This window comes from Colius striatus, chromosome 2, assembly GCF_028858725.1.
Source record: "Colius striatus isolate bColStr4 chromosome 2, bColStr4.1.hap1, whole genome shotgun sequence".
Taxonomy (NCBI): domain Eukaryota; kingdom Metazoa; phylum Chordata; class Aves; order Coliiformes; family Coliidae; genus Colius; species Colius striatus.
Genome location: NC_084760.1, coordinates 98244904 through 98261002, shown reverse-complemented (window position 1 = coordinate 98261002; position 16099 = coordinate 98244904). Strand labels below are relative to the sequence as shown.

Genomic DNA, 16099 nt, shown 5'->3' with positions numbered 1-16099 from the left:
GGACATAACCACAATTAATGCTTTTAAAAACAGTGTTGTGTTCAAAAAATTTTGACTAATATATTTTAGTTAGATATTTTAGTATGCTCCTCAGTAAATGTCATTTTGGAGAACTTAGGAGAATTTAAGAAAAATGAACAGTTATATAAAATCTGAAAGAACCTAGATTCAGGGAACAGGTATGTGTGTGAACACATTCATGTGTAGAGACAAGTCACAGTAATAATTCCATTTAAATGAGAATTTAAACTTTTCCTGAAATTCTATGTGCCACATTCAAGTAGCTTCAGGCTAGGTTAGGAGAATGAGAAAGAAAAAATTCTCAGAGATTCTGTCAAACCAAGTGAAAAACCACCATGCATCAATAGTGGGGCATACAAAACAGAAGAGAGATTCATCCACAGATGCTCCCATGCCATCCAGTCTTCCATAAAAGATATTGCTAGTGATGTTGTGAAAGTGTAGTTGCTTGTTACCAAGCTACTAACAAAGTGGCTTAAGCTGAACTCGGAAAGCAGAGAGGAACCAGATTATTCAAGTAGCAGATAGGGATTCAATCTTTTTCACAATACATTTCAAGCAGTTCCTTCTGGAAATCCTCTCAGTTGTTCACTCTTGTTCAGAATATTAGCTGTTCTTAGTTAGCCCTTCTCATATAAACTAACTTTTTTTTTTGGAGAAAATACAGTAGCACATGGCTTTAGAGTAGCAGTAGTAACTAACTACAGTACCTGCCTTGCTATGATTTTGAAATTGCTTCTCCGATGTTTCTCAATGTGAGTACTGTGTCAGAAGTCAAAATTTGTCACATTGTTTATGGATTTTTGGTCTAGTAGGTGAGAGACTGATTTTGGTTTTGATTTGATGTTTTTATAAAAAATATTTTTTATTATGTATTATCTTATAGCAATTCCCTACAGTTTCCTCCTTTGTTTTTCATCCCTGTAGAATGGGCTTTGGAATACATCATGATTTTTTAGTTTAGTATCAGGCCCAGGAGAATAAAGATGTGCTTACTTCTTTGAAATAAGCAGCAAATGCATTGCCTCTTTTGAATGAAGCACAAGTTCATTCCCTGAATAAAATAAGGCACAAGTTTAAGTTGGACTACAGACTTTGAAATAAATTGATTATAAAGCAAATTAACCTTGTCTGGTTTTCTTCACCCCCTGTTTGTCCGTTAGGTATGAACAACCCAAGTGTGATAACGGTGCCAGAGCTCACCCAACAAAAACAAAGGATTTGTACAAAGGACGCCAGCTTCAAGGTCAGTGAAATAGTTACATTTGGTTTCATTTATTCCAATGCTTTGTTTGTTCATTGCAATAAACTAAAATGCAAATTTTTACTCTATATCAAAACAATGTATCTTTTAGATATGGCTATATTGATTTGCCAGTGATGGAAGTCTTTCACTTTGGAGCAAAGTATGTAAATACGGGTCTTGGGATGTTGTCAGAGAAAGTAAGGCTCGTATTTCTCACTAGTTTAAAGGCAGTCCATTTTACTCACTGGAATTATTCCTTGCCGTTGTCACACTGGACAAGTCAGGTAATATGTCCAGAATAACTTGGCATGTACTTCATAGTCTTTGTTCTAGCAAAATCTGTGAGAAGTTACCAAATATCTTCAAATCAGTCTAACAAATGTATCATGTACTTGTTTTTCTCCAAAAGTACCCCTGTCAGTTTACCTCAGAATAACATTATTTAATTCTTCACTGTTGTAGGAACAAACCTTGGTGTTTTATTAGAAGCTACATGCAAGTCTGTAGACTTGCTTAATTTTTGAACCAGCCGTTTAATATATTTGAATAACCTGAGGCGTAGCGGTTTAGTGATACTGCACATATTATGAGGCAATTATGAATCTCTGTCAGCTGTTGTAGAAAAAACCAGAAACAATTAAATAATATGGGCAGGTTTTTTGTGTCATGAAATATATTTTAGTTTAGCCATCCAGAGTGAAAAGTCTGACAATAAATCTGAAGAAAACATGCCTATTAGTGTTGAAATAGTTGCTGAATGAAGCACACATTAATACTGTATGTCATGAAAAAAATTTAATTATAAGATATAATAAAAAAGTAAGAAATGAGTGATATTTTATTATACCATATATAATGATATGTTATGTTCTACATAGAGAGAAGTCAATCATAGGATTAACTGCAATTACTGTGGCTGTAAAAATGCCAAGTATAACGCCAAAAATACCTAGCGAGCTGTGATAGGATAAACAGACAGGAACAGAACACACAAGCCAGACAAGGAAACAGTCATACCATTTAGATAGCTCTAGTATATTTTTTTTTCTGGATTTTGTCTGATGATCCTGGTAATCTGTGTTCAGGAAAAGGGGTACATAGAAGTTAGTTAGCATTAATGTATCAGGGAAAGCAGTTACTTTCCAAGAGAAGGCAGCTAGCAGTGCCAGGTCCAGAAGCAATATTGTTCCTCCGAGACCAAGAGGAAGAGAAACTGCTTTCCTCTGTGACAATTTGGTATCAGAAAGATAGGTATGAGCTACCCTGAATGAATGTCACCTAGGAGCTGTAAAATGTTTTCCAAATGCAAAAACACTGAGGGAGGCAACAGCCTTCTAAAGGACTAGTAAGAGGGCAGAAAGTCTGGTTAGTTTTTTAGGTAGATCTTGATTACTTTATGAAAGAGACAGTGAGATCGGGTTGAATGAGTGAGATGTTTGATACACATTATGGCTTATCACTTAATATACTAAACATGTACATATACTCAGAGAGGAAAAGCTGATTTACACTAAAAATTCACCTTGACTCATGAATTTCAAAGCTCTTACCAAATTGTCTCCATTTCTCTTCCTTCAAATGGAGTGTCTGACTTGCAGTTTGGCTGTTCACAGAGTCCAGAGTTCTCTTAGGCTTACTCTTGTCTTTCCTTCAATGATGCTGTTAATTACCCAAGTCTTCAACTGGCAAATTTCTGTCTTATCATATAAACACTACATTAACTAAAACTGCTGTTAGTTTACTTCATTTATTTAGATAATTTTTTAAAAAAGGGAGAGGGAAAGAGGACCTTGCACACATGTGGATAGTTGTTAACAAGTAAAATAGCACAAATATTAGCACATAAAATAGCACAAATAGCTAATACAAACAAATTTTTAGGAGAAATGAATAACCATTACAAAAAATTTCTCTATTATAAGAAGTGTTGCAAAGTCATGTTTGGCTTTGTGTCATCTAAGTTTAAACACAGTATCTGATTGCTGAGTGGTGCCAGGACTGAATGACAAATGTAGGTGAGTTGTGTACTTACTTTCAAGGAATAATCCATTTTTGAAAGGGCAATGTCTCCTAATTTGCAGCTTATATCCCCAAAAATGCAGTAGCCCTGGGTGAAACCACTGTGATTGCCTGCTATGTAAAATCGGGAAGATTCTAAACCAATTACTTTAACTCCTATGATCGATCCTAAATAGGACAAAACCCATTGGTGCATCTTCAGGTGGATTAAGTTGCTAGAGTTCTGCAGCTGTGCTGATCTATACTACCTGCAATTGTGAACCCCTTACATGTTAGGCCAAATATTTTTAGCAATATTTTTTTTAAAAAAATCAAGATGCAGTTTTTGGCAAACACTGATATCTTGTTGAGGCAAAATTGTACAAGGTAAGGGCTATTTGGAGTCTATGACAAAATTCCTGCTGATTTAAAATGAGCTAAGAATATAGCCTCACGTCCTAAGGGTAATTTAATGTAAAGTATCTGAAATTGAAGGCTAATCTAATGTTTGTAAGAACAATCCAAGCCACCTGTATCTGTTGGACTAAGCTGGGAATTATATAATAATAATTTTCCCATTAGTTTTTTAGTCATTTTTTAAAGACAAACCATTTTTCTGAGGTTTTGAACATTCTCAGAAACTAGATATTCTGAGATAATGAAAATCAACCCGAAAAGGAGCCTAGAGAATATCAAATACTGGGGAAACAGAAGTGGTTTTTATTTTTGCCATGGACAGAGATTTTAACTGTTCACATTCGGAACTTTTATTCTCCTCTGTGTTATACACTAAAATGGAAGCCCTGTGATGAACCAACATATTCTGTAAAGAGTAGTAAACAGTTTATTTGAGATATTTAGATAACTGATATGTTAAACAGAAATTCAATTTTCTACACAGTAGCATGTAAAAGAATATGTCATGAAGACTAGTTAAATTAAACCTTTAGTGTGGTTGAATGAAATGTAGATGTCTCTGTACTTTCACAGAATCACAGAATGGTAGGGGTTGGAAGGGACCTTTAGAGATCATCTAGTCCAACCCCCCTGCAGAAGCAGGTTCACTTAGATCACGTTACACAAAAATGTATCCAGAAGGCCCTTGAAAATCTCTTGAGAAGGCAACTCCACACCCTCCCTGGGCAACCTGTGCCAGGGCTTCCTCACTCTCAGAGTGAAATAGTGTCCGTGTGTTTAAATGGGACACAAAAAAGCATAAAAGGCACACAATCTTGAGAGAGTAACAGAATGTCAAGATGAATTTTCAGACCTTACTGGGCTTCTATGGTTTTGTTGCTTTAAATCAAACCATTAATTTCATTTACATTTCATTTAATTAAGTTTGAGTTTCTCCTTTCCTTCAACACAGTTTGTTTTTTGAAGTCCCCATAGTCATAATACTTCCTCTTATACAAAAGGATCAGTTTGGAGGGGAAACTCCAGTTTGGAAATGACAAGAAACTTATAAACTTTAACAGTAACACAGTCTACTGATTTGGACAAATGTTCAGCTTCATTAAGTACATCTACTAGGAGTCCCGAAAGTCTCCCTTTTCTATTTTCTCAAAATGGTATAGCTCCTCACTGCTGAATATTTCCTTTTACTGAGATGCTGATCTCAATTAACCCAGCTGGAATCCAGTAGAATAAATCAATTGCATTGAAGTTACTGTAGATTTCTACTGGTGAAATACAATCAGCATATCTCTCTTATTTTTGTCTTTTCTGGCAATCCAGCCTTCTGAAAAGCCTCACTTCAGATGCTTTTCGTTAAAATTTTTTCTCCTAGAGCATTTCTTAAAAAAGATGAGTATTTCTGGTTTTTTTCAGCATTGAGTTAATAAGCATCAGAAATATTTCAGTTTTTAATACCTAGGGCTTATTCAGTGACACAAGAAGATTTCAAGATTCAAAATCTTAGTTTGGACAAGAGTATAGTCCATTGCCCCCTCCTCCTCACAACCCAAAACTAAAAAACAGTGCTTTCTATATAGAGGCCTAACCTCTGTTGGTCATTATGTAGTTGTTGTGATAGTCTACTGTTAAGTCAATGCTCAGAATGTTAACATCTCACTTAATTGAAATGTCTTGATGCATGTCCTTTGTATAATCAACTTAGAAAGAAAATACCCTAACACTCTTCCTTAAATGTGTTCGTGTTGAACTACAGGTTGTTTTCTGATTTCACAGCCTACTAGTGACTCTGTTCTCCACTGTTGTTTTGTGCTAGAGATCTTCACAATCTTAGTCTAACCTTGGCATTTCTCCTGAAAATCATACGAGAGCTATTTAACTCATTTGTTTATTTCACATTTGTGTTACCTAAAAGAGAAAAAGGTATTCTAACTGTCCGATTTCTTCCTATTATAATAGTTTTATTTACTATGTTTCTGATGCGACAGTCCAACGTTGACCCTGAATACTTTATGTTTTGTGGAGAAAAACTGATTTATGGGTGAATTATGTGTGGATAAGCACCGTTTACTTTTAGTTGTTGGCAGTGCATCTTCTTTTTCCAAAGCTAAAAAGAAATAATCAGAAACATACAAACCATGATGATGCAGGATCCATAGCCAAACCAGCCATCATAGAAAGTCTCTTACTTCAAAGACATTTTTTAAAAAAAGAAGGTGATAGAGGCTTAGCTGTGTTTCCTTTTGAGATATGTTCCATTATACTTTTCCATTTGTTTGCTTTTGACTATGATCACATTAGATTCCATAAGGTACCAGACTATTTCTGAGTTAAAGTGATGAGATACCAACACTGATCTACCTCATCTTGCTTACCATTGTTTCATACAGTTCTTCGTGTCATCTGTGTAGTCCAATACCAGCACCAAGTACCAAATCATCTTATCTTACTAAGCATTCTTTAATGTTTGAATGACTGAAACTAAGGGTTCCATTAATTGAGTGTTTATGATCATAATGCAGATATTATACATATGACTATCTTCCCATGAGCTTCAAATTATTAGGTCAATTGGCATGTAACTTTCTGCCCTGAGCTGTGATTTAAGAGGATTATAGTTTTATGATGTAACCAGCTTTTTGGCTGCATGAGCTAATATTTAAAGTGTCGCTTTCTGCTAGTGAATCTTAAAGCTGTTTTGAATGAGCCTTTAGCTACGTCCTGAGCCTTATATTGCTTTATTTACCAAAAGATACTTGGCAAAAAAGCTCTACATGCAGCAGAGCTACTATCACCAGAAATATTGGTGCAAAGCTGGTGTGAATCTTCATGACAGTGATAGCAGAACTGAATAGCTGTGTTATGAGGATGGAGGAGAGGGTGGGCTGAAGCCTGGCAGGGCCTGCAAGGAGGAGAGAAGAGGTGAACCTCAACAGCAAGGTGTAGATGGGGTACTGGAGGGCCAAACTGGCCCCTCCTCAGTCCGGTAATGCTGGGGAACGCAGACCAATGGTTACTTTCCCTTCCGAAGCTGTAGCTATCTCCTCTAATGCGTGGAGCTGCAGGAGGAAGCCTGAGTTTCCAGCCCTCTGCTTTCATGAGCAGTTTTATGGCTTTCAAGTACTGTAGGCCTCATATAGGTTAGTGACAGCTCAGTGAAGGGATCTTTCCGCATGTTACCTCCACTACAGTTATCCTGTGCTGGCAACCTGAAACCGGGGCAGTGGGGAATGCTGAGCAGGTGAAGATGTGGTCAGCGAAGAGGAGATCTGTATGTCTGCAGTGCAGCAAGGTTAATGCAATGACAGCATGCTTGGTGGATGTGAAGAGGGGTGCATGCAGCACACAGTCTGAGACTACAAGCAGTGGCTCCATCAGAGTGCCTGTACTGTATCACAAAAGCTTATTTGCTTACTGAGTAGTGATGGCCTGAGGGAGGTCATTGGGCTAGGGCAGTTCTTCTCACAGCTGCATAGGTCTGCTGGTCAAACCTGCATATAAAGAGGAAGGTCTGAAACAGTGAGTCCTGAGTCCACTGCTATTGCTTCAGAGCAACTGAACTGCCAAAGAGGTCTGTATCTCTTTAACCTAAAACAATTTGCTTGAGCTTTTGGATTTAGTATCTTCAGTATTATTACCCTATTGTCTATCTACATGATCACATTATAGTCTCCCAGCAGGTAGTTTTGCAGGCAGGCCTGCAAGTTATTTTTCAAGGCTCTGCAGGTCACATTTATTTCATATAGATCCTCTTCTGTCCATCTCCCCATTCTATCTGTAATTAGTAATAGTCTGGCCACAGTTCTTCATATTGTTAAATTTTTACCTCAATTTGTAGTCATTTTTTAACAAAACAATACCTTCCTCTTAAAGCAGAAATATTAGTATCTGAAACAAAAAACCAAAACTGCTCAAGCACATAGCTTAAGAGCTGCTGTAACTTCCACTTATATGTGAATTTGTCTAAAAAAAAATTACAGTGAAAGCATTTGAGCTACTAGTAAAGTGGCAATGAAATATGTTGCAACTAGCAAAAGATAAAAGCTGGCTAATTAAACATGATGCTGCTGGCTTAGTAATAGCATTTCATTTATTGCTCTATTTAATATTAACCTATAATTTAATGTTTATTTTAAAGGGCTATGTTAGGACCAATAAATACTGGCTTAATTTGCTTCTCAGCATTAAAAAAAAATGTGAGAGACTATGCCAAAGAACATGAATTCTGTTTCTCACTTCAGTCGTTGCTGCCCTCTCTTTCCAGTCAAATCCCTTGTTAAGTAGAGCAGCCTTGCCTACTGTGGTGCTCTGTGCCATTAGGTCCTACTCTTGACCAGTAAGACACCTCTAGGGGACTTAGAAAGAAAGAATGTTGTCCTGTGTCTGGCTGGTTTCCCAGAAGGTTGTCACCCAGCAGATTTTCAGTCACTGTTTCTGCACTAGCACTCTCCAAATCGGTTTCTGATTGTGGGTTTTTGCCTTCCGGGCCAGAAAATGGTTAAGGGAGAGAACACTTTCCCCTAGAAATGCTTTTGATAAATCTGAGTGGACATAAGAAAAGTTCCACTAACCTTCGTGAAGCTGGGTTGGCTTAACTGTCTATGGTATAAATATGTAGGCAAGTGCTGCTTCCTGCACTTGGTGATTTTGCCATTGGTTCTGATAAAGATGGACCCTTTTCTTCTGTCTTTACTCAAGAAATTATTATAGTGGAGTGAATGTATATATACATACACAAATATATATACTTAAATACACATGCATTAAAAAATATTTGTTTTCCCCTCAGTGAGAAGTAATAAACTAAGTGAAACTTGTTCTTCTGTAAAACTTCAGAAAGGCTGTAAAAAAGACATTTCAGAAAAATATTTAAATTCCTATCTTAAATTTTTCTATACTTTTAAAGCCATTCGTTTAATCTGTATTTTATTAATATATTAATGGTATTCTAAATATAGCAATTAAAAAGCTTTGCTTGAACATATTTCTTTTTCTTTTAAAAAACAAAAGAGCATCATGGATAACAATCTTGTTATCATGAGTAACTCACAATGCTGATTTAGGTGCTTTTTGTTTGGGTTTTTTTTCCTTTAATTTTGCTAAAAAATTTCTAACCACCCTGTAAACCAGTGTTTATATCTAGCAGTTCCTTACCCCCACATGGTGTAATTTTGCTTGGATTTCTTGGAACTGTTTATAAGAAGGAGTGCACCCATTAACAATGATCAAAACAGTGAACTTCCTAACTAAAAGTAAATTAAATCTTTAAGGATGGTGAAAGTTGGGACAGACTTTATAATACCATGGCAGATTAGCCTGTAACAGGAAGATGTAATACATTGTCCTCCTGGATGAAACTCAGACTGCATTACTAGTCAAAAAACACTCTGGGGAGTAGGAAAATCTATCATAGGATTGCAGTCATCACACCAAAGAGGGTAAAAGAATCCTCCAGGCATTCATTCTTACTCATTCAGGCAAATGGTCATTTTTCTAATGTCAAAAGGTACAATAGAGATTTTTTTTTTTTTTAAATAAATATTCAGTTAATTTGTATCCTTATGCTAGAATTATGTCTGAGTGTCTCACTGGTATGTGGTTTAGGCTGAATCTCTTTCTGGAAGACCCTGTCTCCATTGATGGCAGAAAGATCAGCTATGACTAACATCAGTACTGGAATATATTTTGATAGGCCAAGTTAGATGACGTAATTGCCACCTTACCTGAACAGAGCATGTGAGACTTGGATTAGATGATCTCTAGCAGTTCCTTCCAACCCTTACCATGAAGAGACAGAGTGTACCCTCAGCAAGTTCGGTGATGGCTCCAAACTGGGAGGACTGGCTGATTCCCCAGAAAGCTGTGCTGCCATTCAGTGGGATCTCGACCAGCTTGAGAGTTGGGCAGAAAGGAACCTCATGAGGTTCAACAAGGACAAGTGCAGAGTCCTGCATCTGGGAAGGAACAACCCCACACACCAGTACAGGCTGGGGGTTGACTGCTGGAGAGCAGCTCTACAGAGAGAGAGACCTGAGAGTCCTGATTGATAATAAGCTAAATATGAGGCAGCAATGTGCCCTTGTGGCCAAGAAGGCCAATGGCATCCTGGGATGCATCAAGAAGTGTGTGGCCAGCAGGTTGAGGGAGGTTCTTCTCCCCCTCTCCTCTACCCTGGTGAGGCCTCATCTGGAGTCCTGTGTCCAGTTCTGGGCTCCCCAGCTCAAGAGGGACAGAGAACTTTTGGAGAGAGTCCAGCACAGGGCCACCAAGATGATCAGGGGAATGGAGCATCTTTCATATGAGGAAAGGCTGTGGGAACTGGGGCTGTTTAGTCTGGAGAAGAGGAAACTGAGGGGAGATCTTATTAATATTTACAAATATCTAAATGGTGGGTATCAGGAAGTTGGGACATGCCTTTTTTCTATTTTATCTGACAACAGGACAAGGGGTAATGAGATGAAGCTGGAACAAAAAAATTCCATTTAAACATAAGAAAAAGCTATTTTCCTGTGAAGGTGAGGAGCCCTGGCACAGGCAGCCCAGGGAGGTTGTGGAGTCTCCTTTGGAGGTCTTCAAGACCCTCCTGGACACTTTCCTATGTGACCTGATCTAAGTTGACCTGCTTCTGTAGGGGAATTGGACTAGATGATCTCTAAAGATCCCTTCCAACCCCTACCATTCTATGATTCCATGATTAATTTATTGAACTAACACATCTCTCCTAATATGAAAAGTTGTGGTAATCCACAAGCAGTAAGATACATCCTGGCTTAGTCTTTGCTGTGGTCGTCGGTATTCAGCTGAGATTGGATCACATAGCAACATTTTTTCTTGTGCTATTACATTCTGCTTTTACCAGGAAAAGAACTCTGACAATACTAAAAGGGTCCGAAAGCATCTACTTGGAAAAATGTCATTTTTTTCAGATGTTCCTTTATCTCATGTAAGACAAGTATTTGGAGTATTACCTATACTGTGGGTATCAGGCCAGGAGGGGGAGAGGAATGACTAATGACTCCCTGAAACCAATTTACTCTAATGAAATCTTAAATGTGGTTCTCCTTAAATGAGCACTCCATGTAGACTGCTCAGCCCTGCTTCCTGATGACAAGGCCTGAGCCTCTGTGCCTGGGCTGATACTCTGTACTTCAAGACATTTCTGTTGGTCAGCATTCATCTACTCAAAAGCGCACAGCATTGATCCCTCCCGGGGATAAACAAAGATGCTCTAGTATTGGGAGCTGAGAGTCCTTCCTTTCCACTGAACTTTATCTTTACTCTCCTTTTATCTCTATTCATTTTTCTAATGTTTTGACAGAGAGATTAGCCAAACATGAAATCCAAAAGAAAGTGGAAAATTACAGCTTTGTTTCTTTTAGCAAGGGCTCTGCAAAAAAAAAATATATTAAGAAAATCAACATACTTATTGTATTTTAAAAGAAGTCTGAAGTTTACAGTGAAAATACCTCAGATCCTTTTAAAACAGCTGCCTGTAAGTACATGACTATAGATACTGAGGTATTGTCTATGTCCAGTATAAAAGCAAACATAAACAGAGTGAAACTTTGATCACATTGGAACCTAAAAGGGATTAAAATATTTCCCCTTATTGAACAAACATTCATGCTATATTCCTACAGCACTAAGCTTCAAGACATGCATTTAAAAAAAAATCTTGAAATAATTTCTGGTACAGCAAAGATATGGGAGAGGTATCTCATAGCTTGGGGCAACCAGATTACAGTACTTGGGTGAGGACTAGAAAAAAACATCACAAGAAGAGGAGAAGATTTGTATAGAATAAGCTAAATGTTTTTTGCCAGTATGTCTGCAATCATTATCATCTCACAGTCTGAAATATGGCAGGAAAAGCTCATATGACTGAATGGAATATGCAAAAACCCTTTAATCTGCCAGGACTGTAATCATAATGAAAAATAACACCTGAACCTTATCATGACCATGAGTAGGAGTCGTATAATAGGACATTGTTTTGTCTAAGACTTATGGAATAGGCCTTCTCCTTTTTCATCTGATAGAGTATAAACTGAATAAAAACATGCCATTGATTTGTAAGTCTGTTCCTTGCAAAATGAATATCTTGTTTTCTTGCGTTTTCATACTTGGCTACAAGTTCCTGATTATCTGGCAGAAACACCTCTGATGTTTAATTTGAGGAAAGAGAAAAAGAAATATTTTCTTTTCCAAATGAATGCATATCTGCAGCTATATTTTCAAGAGGGAACAACAATAGTTAGGCATTTATTCTTTGTGTTTTGTCGTTTGGAGGAGTGTTCCAGTTTTCAAATAAAATGAGCACTTAGTTCCCAGTGAGTTCAGTGGGCAACTTTGAAAATAACTTATACTGATAATAAACCACCCTGGTAATTCTATCTTTTGTATCAAACAGTGACTTTTTGAAATCTAGGCAAAGTTAGGAGGTTAGGGCTTGTGTAAAATTAAGTCAGTGCAAGACTTCTCACTTTCTAACATTTTGAGTAAGCTGTTGTACAATACAGATATAACATCAGTTATATCATCAGGCTGTTGAGCAATGACTGAAAGTGTAAAGAAATTAGTTCAGCTCACTTCTCAAGGAAAACGAACAAGATGTAGTAAAAATTGTTCATACTCAGATTTCACATCAGGAGATATATGTTTTTCCAAAGAAAATATTTTTGTTTTAGCCTACTGCATTAATCTTTCTGTTTCATTAATTTTGAGAGAAAGGATGTCTCTGACAATCAGAGAACCTATTCGATGCTCATATTTTCTAGATACTAGATGAAAACCAGTGCAACTGATCACCATTGTAAGAGGCAAAATCAGTGTCACATGCTCTCACTGAAGTTGCTTTTCTTTTAGAAAGTAAAATATCAATACTAAGCAGAATTTCCAGGTGAGGTGCAAAGGTAGTGCCAGATTATGTCTTCCTAGTCGTGTGAGATCAAAGACATGATTGATTGCATGTGCTGTGTCTTGGTAAAGAAGTGCTGCAACCTTGGTGCAGCCACAGATAGAGGACAGTACACCTGCTACTGTTGATACGGAGAACCTGAGACAAGAGATGAGCTTTGGAAGTGTCAATGCTTAGTATAAATAATTGATTGTGTCACAATAACTTATGTAGTCTGGGATCCCAGTGTACTGGGCACAGTGCAAACACAGAATAAAAAGATGATGCCTGGAAAATTTGCAGTCTAGCTGATTGCAAAGCTGCTTGGACAATGAATGGACAGATGCCATCTGCTGAAGAGGCAGTGAAAATTCCTGCCAATTCCTCAAAGTGCTTCAGTCTGCCAACATGTGTCACCTCTGCTTCACACCAGATGAGCTTAAGCCAGCTGGCTTTCCTCCAGGTCCCTTTTTGCATGAGGTATTTAGACAGTGAAGAATGCATTTCTCTGGGCTCAGTGAAGAGATATAGAGCAAATAATCTTTTTCACAAAGGTGACAGTGGATATCTCAGTGGATTTGAAATGTATGAAGCTAGTGCTCTGATTCAATACAACTTCTAGGCTTTCACAACTGAGAGCCTTCGAGGAGGAAATAAAGTTACTCCATACAAACACCTGGGAATTCTTTCAAAAGACTTAGAATGCTTCACAAGATTCAGAAATTTGCTTCTCTGTAGCTCAGTGGGAGTGCTACTGTTCATAGATTCCTGATGTTAGCATATGGCAAAAATCCAGGGATTATTTTGAGAGATAAATTATTCACAAATTTTGTCCTTTATGCTTGTGAAGTTCTTGAATTAGTCTGCTATCTAGAAATGTTTTCTGGTAAAACCTCTTGCTCTGTAAACCATCCACAAGAAATTCATTGTAAATATTCCTAAAATACAATTCATGACCCATTGAACCCTGATCCTGCAAACACTTACCCACATTCTTCTTGTGATTAGTTCCATTAAAATCAAAGGAACTTTTACATGTGGTTGTAAAGTTAAGCCCTGGCATAAGTGTTTGTAGGACAAAGGTTTAGGTTGATTCCATAACCCTTGATATTCTATGATGTGCTCTATAGTCTCTGCCAAATGACATGCAGGCACTCTGAACCTGTGAGAAGTCAGATTTTTTCAGTCCCAGGGTATTACTCCTATTCCTTAACTGGAGAGTTACAAAATCCATCCTTATGAATCTGATTTTTGGGTTCTTTGAGCACATAATCCAGATTTGCTGGTAGTAATTGAACTTGAAATTAGCTTTAGAACACTGTTAAATGCAAAGCAAGTTTTTTTTTAACCAAATCCATTTAAGAATCAGAGTGAATATTCGTGGGTTTTTGTAATGACTTATTCATCACTAGAGCCTCTTTTGTGCTGTAAACTTTATAACAGGGAAAAGTATTGGTAAGCAAATTGTTCCTAGGTTTTGTAGCCATTCACACTTATAACAGAAACTGTTTACTAGATCTAGGCAGATTTGTTCACAGAAAATAAACCAGGAGTTTGAAAAAATGAACTAACTCTTTAAGTGAAACAGAATCTTAGAGAGCTAGCTCTCTAGGAGGAACACATAGGTATTGGCTGGCACATTCAGCTATGCAATTAGCTGTATTATATCTACTGTATATCTCGTGGTGAAAAGAATATATTGTATTTTGAATTTAATATATAAATTGCGTTTGGCATTCAATTCTACCATCTCATGATTATTCCTATGTGTTTCCCATTTTCAATGCTTTGAGCAGGAGAGCATCGTAAAAACCTCAGTTAGTCATGTGTGTATACATATATGTGGGCATCTAAATAATCACCAGTGACTAAAAAAAGTTACTCCTTCACTTATGCTAGAGATTTCCATCTCCTTAATTTCAGTTCAGAGAAGTAATATCTAAGTGGTCATAAAACAAGATCTCCAAACCACTGAAAAGAGAAGATTCCTGTTTTCCATAAAGATACATAGCACATGTTTCCACCCCCAGAAATTTTCCGGTATATCTGGTACCCAATCCTTTAGGCTTTGAGAGCAGATAGTAAATTGAAAGTTTTTTAGAGAGGTATTTCAGTAGTTGGAATTTTTATCTCTCGCTGAGATCTGTGTTGCTGAATTCATAGTGTTAAAAAAAGAGCTAGAAAGATACAAGAAAATAGTCCTAACAAAATGGTTTAAAACTCTCTAAAATAATTAAGCAAAAGACTTTTTAACTATTTTTTTTCGCCAAGTAACATGTACTTGTACAGGGGTTGTGAAAGTGCATTGGGGTATAGTTTCTGCTGGCATTTGTTTGGGGTGATGTGTTCTTGTAATTTACAGCACAGGAATAATGCATTCCTGATTTATGTAGATTAAAAGCTTTTCTATGATAGCTTATGTAGCTCTTAATATAAATCTATGTTTATACTAACATGCATATGTTTACACACAGAGTTCCTCTTATGCCTCTCACCCTCCTATGAAAAGGTCTTAAACAGGTTCTGTTTGTGAATATATTGAAGCCAACTCAGTAAAGAGTTTTCTCATGTATTGAACCGAGCTGAACCTGTTCTGTGAGCTGTATCTTATTTGTGCTGTTTTTGATGAACTGTTATGACGTACTTTAGAGAAAAAATCTACGATTTTCCTTAGCCCCACTCAAATTGACTGTACTATTCAAATTTAAGAAAACCAGCTTTGCTATAAAAATTTTAAAATTTTTAAACTATTGTCATTTAATTAAGAATAAGAAAAATAAGCAAATACATATTATGTCAATGATTCCTTTAACATTAATTGATATAATCCAGACTGTTATATAGGTAACTACTTGAAAGTAGCTTTGATATTGACTTAGTAAATAGTAGTTTATTGACGTGATTGCCAGTTACTTGCTCTAAAGAAGATTTTCGTTTTATTTACTCTGTAAAACTGTGGTTCAAATTTTTCTTCTAATTAATTGATTTGAAATGAAAATAATCTCACTATAACCAGTTCTGTTAGGATTTGAAATAGTACAAATGGCACTGGTAACCAGGACAGTATACCTACCAGTCCCTACAAATAGCTCAGTATAAAGTAGAGAACTCCAGTATTTTTATTTGTATTTCTATTGCTTTTTATTTTGCAGAAGTCAAAAAAAAGCAAGTGATGTTCAGTAGTAAGGGTTGTTAGAAGATTTCAAGGAGTGTCATTGTTACAACCGAGGCATCTCTCACAAATACTAACTTTTATTGCAGAGTGATGCTGAGACCTGAGGTTTAGATATTCTTCATCTCTCCAAATATCTGAACAGAGATTTGTTCCTCTGCTTCTGCTCTTGTGCTTCGGAGCTAGTTAGCTCAGACACTGGACTCCAGAGGGTCTGCATTGGTGAGGCTGATGTGACACCAGCTGTGTGCAACCCTTTGCTGAGACGAGTTGGGACAATCAACTCCTTCCACATGTGTCAGAGGGCATCTTGCTCAGGCATGAGTCTGGTCTGGGGGTGAGATGAGATGAA

At 37.0% G+C, this 16099-nt stretch overlaps 1 protein-coding gene across 7 annotated transcripts in view; it reads left to right on the top strand.

The window, feature by feature from the left end:
• Positions 1-16099, top strand: part of SMOC2 (SPARC related modular calcium binding 2) — a 136245-nt gene that overhangs the window by 99069 nt on the left and 21077 nt on the right. For all 7 annotated transcript variants that reach the window (XM_061990203.1, XM_061990202.1, XM_061990201.1 and 4 more), the window contains exon 9: positions 1185-1267. In XM_061990203.1, coding sequence (XP_061846187.1) covers positions 1185-1267 — 83 coding nt within the window. The remainder of the gene's footprint in view (positions 1-1184; positions 1268-16099) is intronic.